This window comes from Ovis canadensis, chromosome 3 (genome assembly GCF_042477335.2).
Source record: "Ovis canadensis isolate MfBH-ARS-UI-01 breed Bighorn chromosome 3, ARS-UI_OviCan_v2, whole genome shotgun sequence".
In the NCBI taxonomy this organism is placed as follows: domain Eukaryota; kingdom Metazoa; phylum Chordata; class Mammalia; order Artiodactyla; family Bovidae; genus Ovis; species Ovis canadensis.
This window is the reverse complement of record NC_091247.1, coordinates 221,443,487-221,464,528: the sequence shown is the minus strand read 5'-3', so window position 1 is coordinate 221,464,528 and position 21,042 is coordinate 221,443,487. Positions and strand designations below refer to the sequence as shown.

The following is a 21,042-nucleotide window of genomic DNA, read 5'->3' as shown; positions in this document are numbered from 1 at the left end:
TGCCCACCCTCCCCTCTGCTAGGTACTCCAGCCCTTATTAACTCTGCATTAAGCATTCCACATAATAAAATTAAAGGTTCCGGTTACCTGCTTGGTGGGCCTGACCTGGTCTCTTATCCCTGCACCTCTGCTTCCTTAAATGCTTTCTGGAAGTAGCTAGAGGGTACAATGCAAAGGACAGATAATCCAAAGGTCCCCTCTCTTACCCAGTGCAGTAGCTCAGAACAGCCGGCATCACAGTGGGGTCAGTGGGTGCTCAGAACTGAGGCCTCAGACCGGAGCTCTGCCCCCAGCCCAGCTATGTCCACACTGCAGGTGAGCCACTTGCCGGCTCAGCTGGAACTCCGCATGAGTACCTTCCAAGCAGCCCATTCTCACCCAGCAGAGAAGGGGCCTTGCAAAGACTTCAAGGAACAAGTATGTGAAAGGTAGATCAGGTCTGTCTTGCTGTCTGCAGTCAGTAGGCCTGGTCCTTTAGGAGAGTGAGTGGGCACTCCCTCACTGTACCTTCCACTTGCCACCTCCCCCAGCAAGACACACACACACAGGTCCACACCAAGATCTAGCAGCTGCCCATGTCTAAGTATAAACTAGGATGGCAGACATAATAACCATCTAATCCTTGGGGTTTCCTCCCCAAAAGCTCTTTGCTCAGCAGAATTCCAACCTGCACTCTGGGACCTGGGGCTCCTCCACCTCAGAGACAGGGGAAATTTCTTCTCCACGCTCCATCGATGGACAGCTCTGATGGCTGAAGTTTCCCCTTCCACCCAGTTCATAGTGACATTAATAGCTCCCATGTACTGGCTGCTCCCTGGCTGAGTGCTTTACATCCTTCTGGCCTGTGAGGGAGTGTTCCAATCATTATCCCCATTTCCCAGACGGGGTCTTGACGCTTTGAGAGGTGGGTGCTAAGAAGTACTGGTACACAATCTGAAACCAGCTGACTCCAAACCTTGCACTCCTTAACCATCATCTCTTCCACCTGCCTTTTTTCCACTTGTAATCTGAGGCTGTGCTTCCGTCTCGGCTCCAGACCAGCATCCCTAGATCCAGTATCTGTTTCTATCTGTGGGCTCCAGCCCCTCAGGACCTCGGGTTGGGAAGGGGGCACCAAGAACTAGCCCAGTCCTCCAGGGTGGCCAGACTGCCACCTGGAAGCTGCCATGCAAGCTCTTCAGGCCACTTCGCCAAAACTGCTGGCTCCCATGAAGTGTAGTGGTAACTACAAATCCTACCTCTTGCAGATAAAACCTGCGGCCAAGCTGGACCACCCTGAACTGTATACAAGCGGTTTTCTGCTGCTTGGCTGATGTGTTGTAGATAAATGCAGGACTTTTTTACTGGTTTTGAACAGATTTCATCTTTTTGCACTTGACCATTTTCCCACCTATATTAGATCCTTTGGCATTCTGAATCCAATTTATAGCTCTCCTGAGCTTCATGTTTGAAACTTGAATATCCTCATTCAGGTTACTAATGAAAAAAGATTGGAATGAGAGGGACAGACCCTGTGTCCACCATTGAAAACCTCTCCATCCATTCTATCATCTATACTCGTAAAGCTGTCCAGTCAATTCTGAATCTAATTGTCACCTTGAAGTACCTGCTTCTCTATCACAGCCACACAGACTGCCTAATGCCTTGTTCAAATCAAGGTTCCCTGTATCTGTGGCATTCCTCCAACCTACCAGGCCGGTAACCATTGGAAAATAGAAAATTCGGTTCCCTTGGTGATATTCTTAGAAACCCTATGCTAGCTCCAGAATCTTTTTTATTATCCGAGTGTTTTCAAATATGCAATAGCGTATTCTAGAATTTCGTTAGGGGGTCAGTTATGCGCTCCTACTTCTTACAACCTCCCTTTCCCTCTGTTGAGAAGCAGGACATTAGTCCATTTCTAGCCTGGCCAGTGTCTCCTATGTGCTCCCGTGCTCACTGGGATTGTGCCTGTGGAGCGGGCAGGGCAGGTGGGAGGGGCTACATCAAGATGAAATCACCACCTGCATGACCTCAACAAGAATGGAGAGTCACTGGGGATACAGGGGAGGGAATGGCCCGCAGAAGTCAGAAGACCTGGCTTACGCTCATGCTTTAGACCTGAGATTCGTGATGAGCTCGGGCCTCAGTCAAGTAGTGGCTCCGCAGTCAACAGAGAAGGGGCAGGTGGATCTGGACAGGGTCGAGGAGATGGAGCCCTGGCCAGGCCAGCTGAGTAGCGAGGGCCTGACTCCGTGAGAGCGGAGCAGAATGGAGGGGGCAGGTGGGAGGGTAAACACCCCTTTCTCCATCTCCTCTGCACCTTATCCCCTAAGGGTTAACCCCCTCCCTCCCCCAGTCCCTCTCTCCTCTGCCACCCCAGCCCCATCTCCCTTTAATCACATCTGATACTGAGCGGCCCAGCAGGAACAAAGAGACCATTTAGAGAAACGGGGCCGAGAAAGTGACCCCCGCACTCTGGGGCGGCCGCCTGGATGCCAGCACAAAGGCGGCATTTCAGAGCTGAAATTTCAGCACCCAACTTGATTAAAGGATTCCACAGCCTTGGAGGAGGGTGGAAGGGGGTGCGAAGTCCACTGCTCCCTGAATTAACCCTTCTCCAGAGCAGCGAACACCCCTCCCACTCCTGGGGATGCTCATCACTTCCACCCTGTCCAGGCTGCACCCACCCCGGGGGCCTCACCTCTTGTAGAGGTCAGGCAGGCCTGGCTCTTCCTCTTCCTAGAAGCGAGGGCTGGCAGCACACTGAAGGTCAAGGCTGGAATATTCAGAGAGATGGGTTTCCTTCCCATCCCTATTGGTGTCAGTATACACCCTCTCCTTGTTGTCTGCCCCCGCACCCCAAGGGAGGGAAGAACCAGTGTGATCGACTGGATTTAATGTCACGCCTTGAACCCAGAAGCCCTGCTGCCCTGCCCACCATCAGCCTAGCACCCATCCTTAGAGGGATCAGGGGCTCCACACAGAAGGGAAAGGACACCTTCCAGAGCCTGGGGAAGGAGAGAGTATGGGTGTGGCAGACCAGATGGGTGGGTCGTGGAGAACAGACTGGCGTATTGGGAGTGGTCTGACAGGTGGGGAATGGGAGGGGCAGTGCGGCTGGGATGGGCAGGTGTTCAGCCCTTGCTCCAGCTGCTGACTTGCCCAGCGGGGCTCTCTCGGGGAGGGCAGATCACTGCGTCCCCAAGCTTCCTGCTGGGGGCACTGGCTCCTGAAAGGGGATCCCAGCCCACGATAAGAGGCTCGAGGCAGGTCCTCAGGAGAACAATGGGTGGCTTGATGAGACCTGCTCTGTGATACTCCTGAGAAGGGAGAAGCCCCTGCAGCCAGTCCACACTGGAAAGGAAATTGGGGGTTTCCGTGGCAACCAGCTTCCTGGGCACAAAGGCGCGTCTGTCTGCTAGGAAGGCAGCCGAGGTGTCTCCTGCAGCAGCCTCTGCTCTGGTGGACTGTGAGATGGAGGGGGGCACGCAGGGGAGCCCAGGGGGTCAGGGCTCTGGTGCTTCTTAAAGAGCTGATGGTCCCAGGGCCACTGGGATGCGCACAGCCTCCAGGCAGCAGGATGGTAACAGTGAAGACGCAGGTGGGCCTCACAGGCAGCGGGAGGCAGAAGGGGTTGAAAGGTTGAAGAATTTACTATTTACACGTATAAAGACTATAAAAAGACTATGAGATGAGCCACGGGCGGAGGCCCAGTCCAGAGGCTGACTCCAGCTCAGTCGGTGATGATGAGCTCGTCGACGCCCCAGTCTTCGTAGCTCCCGTCGGGCAGGTAGCGGCGAATGATGATGGGGATCTTCCGGGCCCTGTGACCGGGGGAAATCGAGGTACATGGGTGCTGACCCTGGCTCTGCAGCAGAGGGACAGCAGGCGCAGAAGGCAAGGGAGGAGAAGCCTTAGGAGCATCCTCTTGAGACCACGGATGTACTTCGTAGGTGAGGAATTTCAGCAAAAAAAAAAGAAAAGTCCCTGCTTCTCTGAGTGTGGGACCAAAATCTACAAAGGGCCTGCCATCCCACAGCGAAGGGCGAGGCAGAAAGCAGAGGGATGTTGGTAAGGCCAACTGCAGCAGGAAAAAGGGACGATGGGACAGACAGGGACGGTCCATGTCTCGTCAATGTCCTCCCCTCCCCCTTGGCCCATCCCCTCCTCCCCGGTGAAGGGCTGACTCCCAAACTAAGGGTCTACAGGAACAAGACCACACGTCCCCAGCAGGGAAGTGCGGGAAGGCGCGCAGCAGAGCACCCAAGGGATGCCCCCAGGGCTCTGGAGCCACAAACCAGGATCTGGGTGACTTACTTGAGCTCCTTCATGGCGATCAGTAAAGGATCTGTCTCCCCCTCCAGCTCCACCATCACAGGGGCGCACATCCTGCAGGTGTAAGGACAGGTGTGGGGAGATCACACACACAGGGAGAGGGCCCAGCATGAAGCTGGGCAGTTTCACAAACAGGATCGGATCAGCGCCCCAGAGCTCACCTAGAAAGGGCCCCAAGAAAGGGCACCTCCCAAAAGCGGCAGGTGCGGAGCAGCGGTCCAGGGCTGCTGACAGTGAGGGTACTTGAGTGGCAGCCAGTAGACTAGGCTTAAACTGGGCCTGAAAGACCCTGAATGTCTCTCCAAATCTCAGCATCCTCATTTGAAAATGAAGACAAAAAGCCCTGCCACGCCTACACAACAATAATGCTAAAATGCTGCTGGCTACAAGCAAAGCCTCACTAGGCGCCATAGCTGCTCTCCACCCACCACGTGGATGTCTCATTTGTAGTAAGCACTACTGCTACTTCCGTTTTACTGAGGAGGAAACTGAGGCACAGGGAGGTCAGTAATTTCCTCAAGGTCACACAGCCAGTGAGTGGTAGAACCAAGATTTGAACCCTGAAGACTCCTCTCTACTATTCTGTAACACCTCCCATTAAAAAACTGGTGATCCACAAACTGAAGCCAGGTACTGTGAAAGGGACAAGTGTGAGCTGTCATTACTGGGTCGTGTGACACTCATCACGTCCACTACCCTGGCCAAGGACCTTCCCCAGGGCCTGTCACAGACTCCTGAGCCCACGGCCACAGCAGAATATTCCCACACAAAGGACCCACATGTGCAAGAGCTCACCCTCTGACCACTCTACTCAACCCCCAGCCCTGCCTCAGGGCCTAGCTCACCTCGTCTTCCTTCTCTGTCTTGGCAACACCCCCTGCAGGGGTCCTGCTCCTCTAGCCCCTACACAAGGCCTGTGGTCAGGCTCTCCCCTGCTTACCTCTCTTCCTTGATACCCCATGGCCAACAGGCAGGCAGGACCTCCTCTGGCCCCCACTCACCTCTGCAGTACTTTCTCATGCTACCTGCCTCTATTCACCCTACATTCCAGCCACATCAAACCACTATAGCTTCTTATGCAGGCCCTGTTGTTTCCCTTCTGCATCCTCACACGACTGCTTCCTCTTCTTACAGGCCTGAGAGAGGCTCAGAGGTCTCCACCCTGGAAAGCACGCGCTGAAGCCTCAGGGCCCTGACTCATCTCACACACACTTCTCTCAACACCACTGTCACTAAACTGTGACTTCCCGTTTGAAGTTTTCCAAACAAGACCTGGTGGTCCAGGACCCCAAGTTCTATTCTAGTGCAACACCTGGCCCACAGCAGAGGGTCTAAAAGCAGACAAACCAGTTCCAGGCCCATCTCCTCTAGGAAGTCACCCTTATTGATTCCAACTCAAGTTTACACTAATGGACCCCAAACCTGATAGGAGAGCGTGCTAAAAATACAGGTTCCCAGGTCCTTCCCCAGACCCGCTGAACAGATTCTCTAGTGAAGGAGCCTGAGAACCTATATTAGCAAAGCTCCCCTGGTGATTCAGATAACCAGCCAGTCTGAGAGCCACCAGTTTACACTAAATGATCTACTAATTTTATTGCTAAATATTCTGATGTCTGTTACTCCCCAAAGCCTGAAAATTCCCCAGGGGCAGAAACCAAGTATTTAACTTTCTCTATATCTTCTCTCAATAATTATTTAAACTTCCCCCAACGTTTAAGAATGTGGCAAACTGCTTTCCCTGATATGCATATGCCTTATTTCTTTCAAGATATGAATAATTCAAGAGCAGTCATTCATCCAGCCCTGCTACATTCACAGGAAATGTGAGAGTGTGCCCTCAATGTCTCCACCAGGGCTTCCAAGTGGCAACCTTCCTTGGGAAGCAGCCATGGGGTCGCAAAGAGTCAGCCACGACTCAGCAGCTGAGCACAGCACAGCACAGTTGCAACCATTCAGCCACCAGATGGGGCTAATGAGCTGGAGTGAGACTTCATCCACAAATACCCAAGAAAACATTGTTCAGCTTCTACTACTAAGCACAGGCTTCCCTTGTAGCTCAGTTGGTAAAGAATCTGCCTGCAGTTCAGGAGACCCGGGTTCGATCCCTGGGTTGGGAAGATCCCCTGGTGAAGGAAATGGCAACCCACTCCAGTATCCTTGCCTGGAAAATCTCATGGACACAGGAGCCTGGTGGGCCCCAGTCCATGGGGTCGCAAAGAGTCGGGCACGACTGAACAACTAACACTTACTAAGTGCAGGATTGCAGGCCCATAACTCAAGACAAGCTCCAGCCCTGACTGTCCAAGGGCTTACAGCAGCTGGGAAACCACCAGACAGCCTCTGAGCTCTTAATCTGAAGGAGTGCTACAGCCCCAAAGGGTTGGACAAGAGTCTTAACCTCCAAAGGAAGGCAGGACCCTGGGCCTTGTTTGGAATGCCTGCTCGACTGTCCACCCAACGCATGCCCATCTTCTAAACTTGTCACTCAAGGGACCAGTGGCATCTTTTCCAGTCTTGGGCCCCAAGCGCTTGCCATTCCTCCACCACAATCCACACATGTCTGCCTTCACTTTCCTAGTGCTATTTCTGGCACCTAGGAGACCTTCAAAACCACGTCGCTTTATTCTCTTCTCTCCTTTTGTTTCTCTTGTAAAGCATCAGCCTCGTCTGCCTTGGGTTCTGAGTATTTAGAACGGGCTCCCATTCCCTACTAGACAGTAAACATCTAGAGGACTAGGGAATTGTGTCTTTAATCCTCTTTACACCTCCAAAAGGCATGAGCACAATATCTTATTTGGTGCTGAAAGACTTTAACTTGCATACACTTTATCTGTTTAAAAAACAGATTATGAATTATTCTTCCTGCTGGGTGGCATTCAGCAGACATGAATACTACCCCTCTAGCACTCTACAAGGATGGAAATGTCCTCTATCTGTGCTACCTATCACGGTAGCCACAGAGGCTACTGGGCACGTGAAATGTGACTAAGGAGACAGAAACACTGAACTCCTATCTGCTGCTGTTGCTAAGTCGCTTCAGTCGTGTCTGACTCTGTGCAACCCCATAGATGGCAGCCCACCAGGCTCCCCCATTCCTGGGTTTCTCCAGGCAAGAACACTGGAGTGGGTTGCCATTTCCTTCTCCAATGAACTCCTATCCAGTTTTACTTAATTTAAATGGCCAAATGTAGGCAGCAGTGACCATACCTGTGGTGCAGGCCTAGAGGATCCTGACCCCAGCAACACTGAAATCATCATACGGGGTGCGGCTCTCAACTCACCCAGACCAGCAAGGGGTGCAACCAGGCTGGCAGGAGGCCTCCTGCTGCCAAGTGAGTGAAGAACAACAGTTTCCCGCCCCAATAAGACCCTCCACCGAGTGGTCACCTTCACTCCACAGATAAAGTCCAACACTGTTTGAAAACTTTGGGCAGGGAGCACACAGATTGAGCATCACCGCTCCCCTAGCATATTTATCACCCCACAACTCTGACCCCAGCTTTTCTTTCAAGCCTGTTTCCCACTCCTCTCTTCTCGAAGCACCCCTCCTTCAGGTGTCCACCATTTCCCCCAGCAGCTGGTAAGAAGTCTGAAATAGGGCTCCTTTCTGCAGCCTCTTGTTTCCCTGGGCAGGACCTGCCATGAGAGCAACAGTAACACGCCTGCCCTCTGTGTCCTCCCACTTAACTCTCGCCAGAACAGAGGAGGAGTTCATCTGACAGGGAAGCCTGGCAGGGAAAGCCAGCAGCTGTGGCCCAGCCTCTTCAAGAGCCCTTGCTTCCTCAAAGCCACCTGCCCTCAGGGGGCTGCTTTTGGATCTGTTCTGCACGAGGCCCACGCCCTCGCAGACACGGCCTCTGACCCCTGCAATGCCTGTGGCTCATGGGTGGACATGTGAGCACCGCACATTTTGACCTGACCTGACTTGGCTACTGGCTGGCTCCCAAATCATGTTGTTCTTCAACAAGTTCCCAACTTGGGAGAGAAAGGAAGGGTTGCTAATTTCAACCCCCCACACCCCCGACCACTGCTCTGTGCTTCCACATTCCTAGTGCAGCCTCAACGTGGAGGGCTCTCTCACTCCCCTGGGCTGGCCCCAGTCTACTCAAGAACCACCTTAAGCCCAGCGGGAGCTGTGGCGGCACCCCAACTACCCAGCCCACAAGGGTCTAGGTCTGATCTTATTGCGTTCATTTTCGTTTCCCCACCTGACGGGCGGTCATCACGCTCTGTACACTCACAGTCACTCTCTGCTGTTTATGTCCTATTCCCCCAACAATCTCCCCGAGAACAGGGGTCTAGCACAGCGCCTGGCACATGGGGATGGCACCGCCTTTGTTCAGCCTGTGAGAAAGGGATGGGTCTGCTGCCAGGCCGGGCCATTATCAACAGCTCGGAGGCTCCCTGTGGCCTGACCAAAGGACACGATGGTGAGGGGGCTCATACTCACGCAATCTGAAGGGCTCGGGTGCCCAGCACGCGGGCTCGCTCATACTTGGTCATATATGGTGTGGTGATTCGTTTCTGGTTGGCCTGCGGTCGCTCTCCAGAAGGGAGAATCTCAACGTTCTCCTGGCCCTCCTGGACACAAAGGCAGAAAAGAGGGGAAACTCTCAGGCTGTATCACTGGGGGTGAGGGGCAGGACAACGACAACAGTGCCTGTGAGCGCCTCCACGCTGCATGCCAGTGACCACACAACTGCCTTATTAGCACCTCACCTAATCCTCACACAAACCTTATCAAGTGGGGATTACAATGCTCATTTTAAAGGGCTGGACAGTTAGCCAACGTGGCCAAAGTCTCAGAGCTAGTGAAAGAGGAATCGTGATCAGGAGTCCAAAGCCAGCCGCCTCATCCAGCAGAGAGAGTTGGTCCCATACAAAGAAGTCCTTGAGCACAGACAACCTCACCCAAACCAAGAAGAGGAAGAAGCACCCCATCTTTACACATGTATATATTTAACAACCACTTATTAAGCATCTGTCATGTGCCAGACATGATAAAGGTGCTGAGACGGAGTCTCTGCTCGCCAAGAATTCACAGTCCAGCGAAAAGGCAAGAGTAAACAAAACATCAAGTGCTATGAAAGCGTGGCAGTGTGCCACAAACTACACAAGAAAGTGAGGGGCATCTACCTCATCCTGGGGGTTAGGAATACAGTCCAGAGATGAGACTTGGGCTAGTCTCCAAGGATGAGTACGAGCTGCCAAGCTAACAAGGAAAGAAAGAAAGGGCATTCCAGACAGGCTGAACTGCATATGTGCAAAGACACACGAGGGAAGAGAGTGTACTCAGCCTGGATGCCTAATCATGGGGTATGATAAGCCCAAAAGGTGCAAACAGGGTAGACAGGAGAATAAATTCTGTAATATAAAATTAAGCCAACAAATATTTACTGAGTGCTTACTCTTTGTCAGATAGCATTCTAGGTGCTTGACACAGAGCAGTAAGACAGATGAAAGTTCTTTCTCCCATACAGCTTTACATTATAATACAGTGAAAGTGAAAGTCACTCAGTCCTGTACGACTCCTTGTGACCCCACAGACTATACAGTTCGTGGAATTCTCCAGGCCAGAATACTGGAGTGGGCAGCCATTCCGTTCTCCAGGGGATCTTCCCAACCCAGGGATCAAACCCAGGCAGGTCTCCTGCATTGCAGGTGGATTCTTTACCAGCTGAGCCACCAGGGAAGCCCAAGAACACTGGAGTGGGTAGCCTATCCCTTCTCCAGTGGATCTTCCAACCCAGGAATACAGTGAGATGAACAATAATAAAATAAGTAGTAAAATGTGCAGTATAAAAACAGAGAGAAAAGACAGGGAGTGTCCGAGTGGTGATGTTGGAGGAAGGAGCAAATACAGTGATTTGAAACAGAATGGTCAGGGAAGGCCTCATTGAGGTGACATGTAACACAGACCTGAAGGAGGCTGAGGAGCAGGTTGTGTGCATAACTAAGGGAAAAGGAAGAGGGAACAGCACGGTCAAAGGTCCTGAGCTGGAACTTCCCTGGCATGACAGCGATACCAAGAAGAGATAAGACCACAGAGGGAGCAGGCGGTCGGATCACGGAGGACCTTGTGCATGTTCTTGGCTTTTATTCGGAATGAGATGAGAAGTGACCAGACGCAGGTTCTGAGCAGAGGAGAGACAGAGTGACTGAAGATTTAAAAGGATCACTCTTGGATACTCTGTTAAGAACGTTCTGTAGAGGCTAAGGGCTGAAGCAGAGAGAACACTGAGCAAGACCAATAGTAACCAATCATGTGGGTAGGAGAAAAAGTCGACTCTGGCAGCAGAAAGGCAAACAGCAGACTCAAGGCAGGAAAACCGGTAACAAGTTTCTGCAGTAATGCGGATGAAAACCAATAAAGATCTAAACCAGGCTGAGGCACTAGGAATAGAGAAACGGGAACAGGACTGAACTACATGGAGGAGGCAGAATCAAGAGGAGAGAGATGGAAAGGCATCAGAAGAACCGAGAAGAAGGCTTCTGACTCAGTGAACAGATAACCTCAGAGTGTTAGGCAGACAGGAAAACCCACACAAAAGAGGGCCTTCACATTACCAATCTAAAAAAAAATCAAAGGATTCCTCTCTCCAGAAGACATAAAGCACTTCTTCCTCCACCAGTCACACAGCACAGAAGACCCTATTTTATCTATGACGCCAGTAACTCATCCACCAAGCTGCTCAAGCCAGAGACATGGGAGTCATTCCTGCCATCTCCCACTTTCTCAGCCCCACATCCAATCCACCAAACTCTCTCATCTGTTTCCTCATCACAAACACTACCAGCACCCAAGTGCAAGCTACAGATGTCACCTGGATTGCACTCTAATTGGGCTCTCTTTGACTCTTGGTTCACCCAACTCATTCCTCACTGGATCATGCCACTCCCCAGATCCCCAAAACTTATCAGCAGCTTCCCGCTACCCCTAGGCTACAAAATCTTGGCTAATCTTGGCCCTCACCTCTCCAGCCTTATCCCAGGTCACTCTCCCCCTTGCTCTTTATTTAGCCCCACCCTGCTGAGCTCCTGGTACATAATAAACATTCACCACATGTCTGCACAATGAATGAAGGGGCTATTTCAACTGAGTAAATTAACTGCCCCAGAAGTCATGCTCTGTGGTCCAAGAGGACAAAAGCCTTTGGGCCAACCCTGTAGGACTCCTCCACTACCCAGGGCTAGATCTCCCCTTTCTAAGTGGCAGTACCCTGACCACAAACGGGAGGCAGAGGCATGCAGTCGGCCATCACTGGCCGGGCTATCTGGCAGCTTGGGCTGCAGAGAGGGGAGCCCAAGGCTCAGTACTGACCTCCTCGGCATTCTCCAAGTCATCGAGCCCTTCATCCTCCTCCACGTCATCAAAGTCGTCTCCATCAAAACTGAACAAGTGTAAGAAGCCCGTTAGTTAGAGCATCACTTATTAGAATCAAAGTGGGCAGAAATCTGAGTCTCATGTGATACGTAGGAGGCTCTCAATAAATATCCACCTAACCAGTGAATCATTCAATAAATCAGTCATCTGACGTCCTCATCTTAACTATGGGCCTCTTCTAGAAAGAGACCCCAGCTGAATCAACATTTGGTACAGACAGACATAGAGCCCGACTCAGTGGAAGTTTGCTGAAAGATACTTTTTCACTGATCCTCTCTGGACCCTCGAGTCGGAGCCTTTTCCGCGCCCAGCCTCTGGCCGGGTCTATGCTCCTAGTTCCCAGCCTTTCCCTTCTCCGGCTCTGCGGACACCCTCACCACCCCCAGTCTAAACCTCTGGCTCAACTTCCTTCGACCCTGGCTCCTGCTTCATCCGCCCCTTCTGAGTCTTCGGAAAAGTCGTTTCGCTCCCTCACTCACTTGTCCTCGTTGTCTGACATGACGCCCGCGCAGCAGCCACCGGGTTCCGAGACCCAAACCCGCGCGGAGACCGGCGAACAGCGTACCACCGCCTCGCGCGATGCCAAGAGTACTCGGCGCCTGCGCCGTGACCTAGCGGTAATCACTTCCGGGAGGCAGGCGGGGCGAGAAATAGGCACATGCGCGGAGCAGTTTGTCTGCGTTACCATGGTAGCCGAAGCCGCGCTTGCTGCAAGCTCTAGTGGCTGAGATCTCAAAAGTATTTCTGGGAGGGACCAGGCGCGGCTGCTGCTTCAGAGCCTTGGTTACGATCTCCGGAGCCCAGCCGCCGCTCTCTGTGAGGAGAGAGGCCACCCAGCCGGGGTCTTACTTTAGGGTGAGGTTTCCCGTTTGGGCGTATCACACAACGGGCACGGCTACCCTCATTCCCCTTTCCTCGCGAGGGGGCTTCCCTGCCACAGGCGCCAGGTCAGGATGAGGTCTCTGTTCGCGTGTATATATCTGCCAGTGGATCTGTTCGAGGTGGGAGGATCGGGCACTGTCGCGATGTTGACAGGCGGCATCACGATCTCTTGAGACCCTACACCCGCTCCCAAACTTTGGGTGGTGTTGAGGGTGTGAGAAGAGATTGGATCTGGGAGACCGGGAATGTTTCATTGGGTTTTTCCCTCTTCAGAGCCCTCCCATGGCTTCCCAGGAGAGGGTGGAGACGGTGACCAAAGGAACAGGGTTCTGGCGCTGTCCCAAGCCGACCACTTACACCCCAGGGACCTGCGAGCTGCTCAGAGGTCAGTGCATTAAAGGGCACAAGAAGAGCGGTGGTCACAGTTACCCTCTGTTTCTCAGTTCTCCCCTACATGACTTATGGCTTAGTAATTGTATTTTCAGTTTACAGATAAGAAGCCTGGAGTTCAGAAAGGTTCAGGCGTCCAGCTCCTACAACTTGGAAGTGACCCAAAGTCAAAGAACTAAGAATTTCAGAGTGGTTAACTCCCATGAACCCCTTAGATCACACTTTCAGTTTCCCCAGGGAAGACTTATTTCCTCTCCACCCATCATCACCGCAGTGGAACCAACTGTTATGCGTCTGCACACTGATGCTACTGCTACCGCTAAGTCGCGTCAGTCGTGTCCAACTCTGTGCAACCCCATAGACAGCAGCCCAACAGGCTCCTCTGTCCCTGGGATTCTCCAGGCAAGAACACTAGAGTGGGTTGCCATTTCCTTCTCCAGTGCATGAAAGTGGAAAGTGAAAGTGAAGTCGCTCAGTCGTGTCCAACTTTTAGGGACCCCATGGGCAGCAGCAGCCCAACAGGCTCCTCTGGCCCATGGGATTCTCCAGGCAAGAGTACTGGAGTGGGTTGCCATTGCCTTCTCCTAATAGTCTGCACACTACCAAATACCTTTTCCTTCACTGGGCTTAGTGCAACCTGTACTCAGATACCTAGTGTGTTCCGTTGAATTAACATTGAATTAACATTCAGTTCATGAACACCATCAGGGCATGATGCCTGTTTTGGCTCACATTTGTAGCTCCAGCCCCTGGCACGTGCTCAATGAATACTTGTTCATTCACTGTTTCATTCACTCAACAAAAATAGTTTTAAAGCCCACTGTGTGCTTTAGACATTATCCCGGGTGCTGAAAACACAGCGGTAAAGAAAAGAAATAAGCAAAAATTATTGTTCCCTTGGAGCTAATATTCTAGGAGGAAAGTAACAAATAATAAATAAGGTATATAGAACTTAGATGGTGATGAGTGGTATAGGGGGAAAAATGTAGAAAAGGAAGGGAATTCCCATGTGGTCCAGTGGTTAGGGCTCAGTATTTTCAGTGCTGGGAGGCCCAGGTTCAATCCCTGTTCAAGGAACTCAAATCCCACAAGCCAAGTACGCAGGCACCCAGAATGGGAGCAGGAGGCGATACAGTATTAAGTTTCAGTGGGGTGAGATGAGGCGTCTGCTTGCAGCCCAGGAAGCCTCACCAAGGTGCTTTGTTTTGCAGTGATGATGAAGGAATCCAAACTGACTAACTTCCAACAGCGCCACATCATGGACACCATGAAACGTAAGAGGCTGACCACAGAGGCTTCCCGGGGAGAGGAATTCTGGGTCACATTTTAATGCTCTCTCCATGTTGAGGAGTAGGGGACCTAATTTTAAACACACACACACACACACACACACACAAACAAAATTTGAATAGTATTTCTGACCCTTGCTCTTGGGGAATTGACCTTGCAGGGTCTTGGTCTTTGCTTCTTCACAAGACATGGGTCCCAGTCCATGAGCCTCTCCCACAGTCCAGCTCTAGCCGGCCTTCCCAACAGGGCATCAGCCCATTCGGGACTTCCTGCCCAGTCAGACAGTCTGAACGCTGTCAAGTCCGCAATCTCTCCCACCCTCTTACACACATAACATATGAGCTCTCCAGACGAGAGGCCTGTGTGTGTCTTATGCATAGTTTTATTCATTCTAGCTTAGCTGGCAGAAACACGATTACTGGCAGGCTTCCAACTTAGGAAAACTATGCAAAACTTTTCCATCTTTCACCTCTGACCACACACTGTATTATTTATTTTTAAGGAAAAAAAAAAAAACTGAAGGTAACAAGGTGCCCTCTAAGATCTTGAGAACAACCTTGCTTTCTGAGATTTAATTGAATCAGCTTTTAGGGGATCAGAACAGAGATCTGTAAAGTTACCTTTAAGAGGATACCAGAAGGTTCAAGCCTGCCAGGTTTCACGCAAATCTACCAATAGCTATTGCCTTCTTTCAAGAAAGAAGGTGCCTATCAGGAGGCATCTGGTCAACCACAGAAACTGGAATGGGAGAGTCAGAGAGACAAATACTGACTGCCCAGCGCTGGCTGGGGGAGGGAGGCTCCATCAGGTCAGTTCAGAAGTCAGATCTCCTTCCTTTTTGTGGACAAGGACAACTCAGGCTGCCAGAGCCTAACACCACAACACAGCTGAGTCACATAACTCAATTTCCAAACTCAAGTCATCTACTAATCATCTGATGTCCCTTACAGATCCCCTGGAGAAGGGAATGGCAACCCACTCCAGTATTCTTGCCTGGAGAATCCCATGGACAGAGGAGCCTGGCAGCTATAGTCCATGGGTTGCATAGAGTCAGACATGACTGAGCAACTAACCCTTCCTTCCTTCCTTACAACATGACCATAAAGAGAATGTACTAGAAATTCCATTAAAAGTAAACACCAGGAGACCAAGGATTGAGCCTGCCTTGTTCACCATTGTACCTTGACTCCTAGTGAAAGTGAAGCTGCTCAGTCGTGTCCAACTCTTTGCAACCCCATGGACTGTAGCCTATCAGGCTCCTCCGTCCATGGAATTTTCCAGGTAAGAATACTGGAGTGGGTTGCCATTTCCTTCTTCAGCAGATCTTCCCAACCCAGGGATTGAACCTGGGTCTCCCGCCTTGGTAGGCAGACACGTTACCATCTGAGCCACCAGGGAAGTCCTTGACTCCGAGGTGCTGAATATTTATTGAAAAACTAATTGGATTAGTGATTAGGTCAACACAAGTCACAGTTTGCCAGTTTTTTTTTCTCCTTAGATGTTTTCTTTTTAAAATATTGCCTCCAAGCATTGGTGTTGAGTCTACTTTCTTCTCCCAGCTTCCCCTCTCTACTCTCTTCTTAACCAGTCCTACTTCTTTGAGGCTTAAATTCTTTTGCAAGCCACAAATTCCTCTCCTTCACCTGAACTCCCAGAATTGCTTGGGCTCTAATTATTTGCTGAGACTGAGCCAAAAGAAAAGGTGGCATTTGGCACTGGACAAGTAGAAATAGCAGACACAGTAAGAGGAAGCATAGCATCTCTTCAAAGGAGACAGAAAAACTGTGGCTGGCCCTAGATAGAGGGCACGAGAAAGGAAAGGCAGCGGGAAACAATGGCTGCTCCATTCTTGTGGTTCTTCCAGGCAGACACATCAGAGTCATCCTGTCCCCTCTTCCCCTTTCTCCTGGACCCCACATCCAACCCACCAGCAGTCCTGTCTGCTTGACCTTCAAACCATATCCTAACTGTGACTACCTCTGCCCTTGACCCCCGTGCATGCGTGCTCAGTGGCTTCAATTGTGTCTGACTTTTTGTGACACCAGGGACTATAGCCCACCAGGCTCCTCTGTCCATGGGATTCTCCAGGCAAGAACACTGGAGTGGGTAGCCATGCTTTCCTCCAGGGGATCTTCCCGACTCAGGGATCGAACCCACATCATTTATGTCTCCTGAATTGGCAGGCAGGTTCTTTACCAGTAGCGCCACCTGGGAAGCTCTTGACCTTCAACACTGTATTTTCTATTTTTATGTTTTTTAAATTTTTTTCACTTGCGCATCTTGAGGGATCTTAGTTCCCAGCCCAGGTATCAAACCTGTGGTCCCTGCAGTGGAAGCAGGGACCACCAGGAAATTCCCAACAATGTATTTTCAATGGCAGCTAAAGGGGTGACTCCTCGACTCAGAACCCTCGATGGCTTCCCACCTCACACACAGTAAAAGCCAGTCTTTCCAGAGGCCTATGAGGCCCAGTCCATCTCTTGCCCTCCCTGACCTCTGACCTGTACTCCCACTCCACCCCACCCCTGGTTCAGTCCATTCCCAGCACCCTAGTCTGCTGTCTGTTCTCAGATGCTCTGGTACATTCCCACCTCAGGACCTTCACTTGAGCCACCCCGTCTAGAATGCTCTTCCCTAAAATATCACCTTGGCTGGCCTCTTACCGCTTATGGATCCTTTCTCAAATGCTATCGTGTCCGTGAGGCCTTCCCTGGCCACCCCACTTATAACCGTGAATCCCGCCCTGACACACCCTGTGGCCCATCCCTGTGTTGGCACTGGTGCTCTGCTGTCAACATCACTGCTGTTCTCTTCATCTAAACCCCAGATTAAGTACTGTGAGGGCAGGGCTTTGTCTGACCTCTTTACCCCCAGAGTCCCCGGCCTGGCTCAGAGTACATGCTCAATACTACTTGCTGGGTGATGACAGAGAAGGCTGGAAAGGTACGGGAGGTAGACAGGAGCCAAATCAAAACAGCGGTTGGGGGGCATTCCCTGACGGCCCAGTGGTCAGGACTCCGAGCTTTCACTGCCGAGGGCGCAGTTTCAATCCCTGGTCAGGGAGCTAAGATCCACGTGGCACGGCCGAAAATATAAAGATGTTATAGATAAATGGAGTGATCTGGAAAGATGTTCATGGTAGATTGTTAGTTCAGTTCAGTCACTCAGTTGTGTCTGACTCTTTGCGAACCCATGGAAGATTGTTAGTCTATTACTGAATAGAATGCAGTGTGATCCATTCTTTGAAAAAAGGAATCTTATAGATGCCCATATATCTTTGAACATGTTTAGGTAAGCATCGAAAAGAAGCGGCTGAGACCACCAAATTGTTACCACGGCTCATTGTAGAGGGGAGGGTGTGGAGGGGAGAAGGGAAGACTCTTCCATACCTTTTGACTTGTTTTAACAGGTAGGGACCACTTAGGTGGGCCCCCTGACCCTGACCCTTCCCTCCCCAGGAGGAGACACTCTCCCCCTGCAGTGCAACCCAACTTCCAGCCAGAGGGTCTTGCCTTCCAAGCAGCCAAGCTCAGCCATCTACCTGCCTCCCATCCTGGCAGCCCGGTCCCACCTCCGGCCTGCCAGGAGATGCCAAGCCAACGGGGCCTACAGCCGGGAGCAGTTCAAGCCTCAAGCCACCCGTGAGTAAGGAGCCTCGACCACAGCCTCTCTTCTACTCTCCGAGGGGGGTTAAGGGGGGCAGGGAGACAAACAGCCCACAGGGTGCTGAGTAGGCAGCTAATCAGATTTTCAGGCCACTTATACCAGTGCTCTCGAGCCTCGGCACATGTTAGCTTAGAGGCATTCAGGGTGCGTGGGAAACCAGTTAGCTGGTTACTTTTTATACATTTTCCCAGAATTCTCTTTAACAGTTAACTGGTTTCCCCCCACCCCCACCCCCAACTCTGATGAATGTTTGGAGGTCAGGTATCACAGCTCTTGCTCTCTCAAACTCATATGGTGCCTGGAAGCCCGGGTTCCTCTGTGCCCAGCCTGTTTCAGAGAGCCATTACATCCCCCCACTTTCCACTTGGCACGTGACTCCTGGCCCCTCCACACAGCCTCCCCATCCAGGCTATACTGCAGTCATTGAGTTTCCTTAGCCTTGCCCTGCACCCAGGCAGTCTGTGCATTTTTTAAAAATAATTTTATTTATGTATTTTTGGCCATGCTGGGTCTTCGTGCTGGCTTTTCTGTAGTTGAGCAAGCAGCGGCTAGTCTCTACAGCAGCGGGCAGGCTTCTCGTTGCGGCGGCTTTTCTTGAGGAGCACCTGGGCTTCAGGAGTTGCGGCTCCCAGGCTCTTAAGCACGGGCTCAGTAGTTGTGGGCATGGGCTTAGTTGCTCCGTGGCACGTGGGAGCTTCCCAGATCAGGGATCGAACCCCACGACTCCTGCATGTAAGAATCTGCTTGCAATGCAGGAGACCCGGGTTCGATTCCTGGGTCAGGAAGACCCCCTGGAGAAGGAAATGGCAATCCACTCCAGTATTCTTGCCTGAAAATCCCATGGACAGAGGAGCCTGGAGGGCTACAGTCCATGGGGTCACCAAGAGTCGGACACGATTTAGCAACTAAACCACCACATTTACCACTGAGCCACTGGGGAAGCCCAGTGTGTGGACTTTGATGACGCTCTCTTCTGGGTTCTTTCAACACCTTCTGGCCTACTGTGACTTGACCAGCGCAGAAGCGGCCCAGGGTAGGAGGTGCTGGGTTTGCACAAGCCCTACCAGGTTCCCAGGCCCCCTGGAGCAAGCATGCTCCAGGAATTGAGGGTGCCCCGCCCACCTTAACTAAGCCACGTCTGGGCCCGACAGGGGATCTGGAGAAGGAGAAGCGAAGACTCCAGAATATCTTTGCCACCGGGAAGGAGCCGGAGGAACGGAAAAGAAAGCCCCATCCTGTGCGACAAGAGGACCCAGCCCCTAAGCTGGACCGCTTTGAAGAATGTGAGCCCCTGAGGGGCCAGTTATGCTGGGGAGGGGAAGGCGGAGTGTGTGTGGAAGGGTCCTGGGAGCAGGGGAAGGGGGGAATCCCTGAGGGCCATCCAGTGAGAAACGGACCACAGAACTGCTTCCCATTCCCGGGAGGCAACCTGCCGCCCCACCACCCCTCCCGGGAGCGCGGGGTCCCCTGCTTTCCTGTACACGGATGGCCCTTTCCCTGTGCAGTGGTGAAGGAAATTCAGGAGAGGAAAGAATTCCTGGCTGACATGGAGGCCCTGGGGCAGGGCAGACAGTACCGCGGGATCATCCTTGCTGAAATCTCCCAGGTAGGAGAAGCACCAGGGAAGGCGGACGGGATGTGAGTGTGGGGGGTGAGACGTGAGCTGAAGTGGAGGTCCACTGGGGCCGTTTCGGGGGGCCCCGCTCTAGCCTCACATCCGCCCTGACACCCAGCTTTCCCCAATGCCCTTTGCAGAAACTACAGGAAATGGAAGACATTGACCACAAGAGGAGCGAGGACCTTAGGAAGGCTCTTGCCACCACTTAATCTACCACCTATGCTCCACCCCCTGGAGGGCCGGGGAGCCCACCCCCTCGCCGAGCAGGGTCACCCCCAGGTCAGCCCACCCAGCCTGCCCTTCAGCCATGGAAACGGTTGTATAGCACTGCCTCCACCTATAGTACCCTGGACAAAGCACCCTAGAAAATGGACCACATCTCAGAAAGTGAGCTGATTCTCCTCCAGACGCTGCCCAGGGATCTGGGGTCAGCTGGGCCTCTGAGACCAGTCACAGATCCAGACACCCACATACACACTTTCCCAGTCTTTTCTCAGGGAAAGACACACACACACACACACACACACACACACACACACACACACGGTGAAAGCAAGTCCAGACACACACACACACAGACATGCTCACATGTACCCGCATACACAGTGAAGCCAAGTCCAGGTCTGAACCATCTTGGGTGTGTGTCTAAGGGTGTCCACCAGGGCCTCTTCCCAACACCTCACCCACTGTGTGTCCCTGAGTCCCGCAAATTAGGTTTTCTGAACTTAGTAATGAATATGATTCCTTTCTTCCTACCCGTCTCAGGACCTACTTATTTGACTTCTTACAGCCTTGGACAAATATTTAACCACTATGATTAACTGGCTAATAAAACACATTTGCCGTAGGTCATTACACACACCATTTTGTTTTCAGAGGGATAAGGCTTATTTGTTCGAGGAGTTAGAATTTTTCAAGCCCAGTTGGTTTCTAGCTGTTTTTTTCCAGTAAAAATGGAACCAAGGCTCCCGGAGCAGCCCATGGGCGGGTGCTGTGCTAGGCACCGGTGTGGCTCCTGGCTGATTCCCTCCGTAAACACCCGCGATGGTTCATCAGCCCTGCTGAAAACCAGGACTCACCCAGAGACTCCAACCAGAGGCATTCAACCAGCAAGTGGCCTCCTCGGGATTCCAAGTTAGCTTTCGGTCTTTCCACCACCAAACCCACAACCCGTAGAAAGAAACCCAAAGGGTGGGCGGGATCCAGACTGAAGGAGCCCTGCTTCAGAGATCCACCCCCAGCCCGTGCGTCTGAGCCCACCCGCCTCATCTCCAGCAGCTTGCCTGTGAGGCCTGGGGGCTGAGATGTCCGCCCACAGGAGTTGCATCCCAGGCCTGGCACACAGCATGCAACAGTCCCCACAACTCTGACAACCACAGGCCTCACGCTCTCCAGTATCCTGTCATTTTCCCGTCCCCGTAAATCAAAGTATTTCAGAAATTTCAACCAAGCCTCCCACTTGGAGGGATTCATATAATCCTCTCAGGCCACATGA

General features: G+C 52.0%; 2 protein-coding genes across 3 annotated transcripts; one reads left to right on the top strand and one right to left on the bottom strand.

Moving 5' to 3' along the window:
* Positions 1-2,861: 2,861 nt before the first annotated feature.
* On the bottom strand, positions 2,862-13,558 carry POLR2F (RNA polymerase II, I and III subunit F). The gene is made up of 5 exons (XM_069581619.1): positions 12,181-13,558; positions 11,639-11,708; positions 8,768-8,898; positions 4,300-4,371; positions 2,862-3,806 (listed from the first exon to the last, which is right to left on the bottom strand). The coding sequence occupies exons 1-5, from the start codon at positions 12,387-12,389 to the stop codon at positions 3,716-3,718; spliced, it is 573 nt and encodes a 190-aa protein (XP_069437720.1). The 5' UTR covers positions 12,390-13,558; the 3' UTR covers positions 2,862-3,715.
* Positions 12,321-20,302, top strand: C3H22orf23 (chromosome 3 C22orf23 homolog). Of its 2 annotated transcripts, none has more exons than XM_069581617.1 (7): positions 12,321-12,556; positions 12,857-12,968; positions 14,185-14,247; positions 17,722-17,904; positions 19,081-19,212; positions 19,435-19,535; positions 19,685-20,302. In XM_069581617.1, the coding sequence occupies exons 2-7, from the start codon at positions 12,866-12,868 to the stop codon at positions 19,754-19,756; spliced, it is 654 nt and encodes a 217-aa protein (XP_069437718.1). In that variant the 5' UTR covers positions 12,321-12,556; positions 12,857-12,865; the 3' UTR covers positions 19,757-20,302. The 2 variants fall into 2 exon arrangements, with proteins under 2 accessions (XP_069437718.1, XP_069437719.1); XM_069581618.1 differs by having other exon boundaries at positions 12,468-12,648.
* The last annotated feature ends 740 nt before the right edge of the window (positions 20,303-21,042 follow it).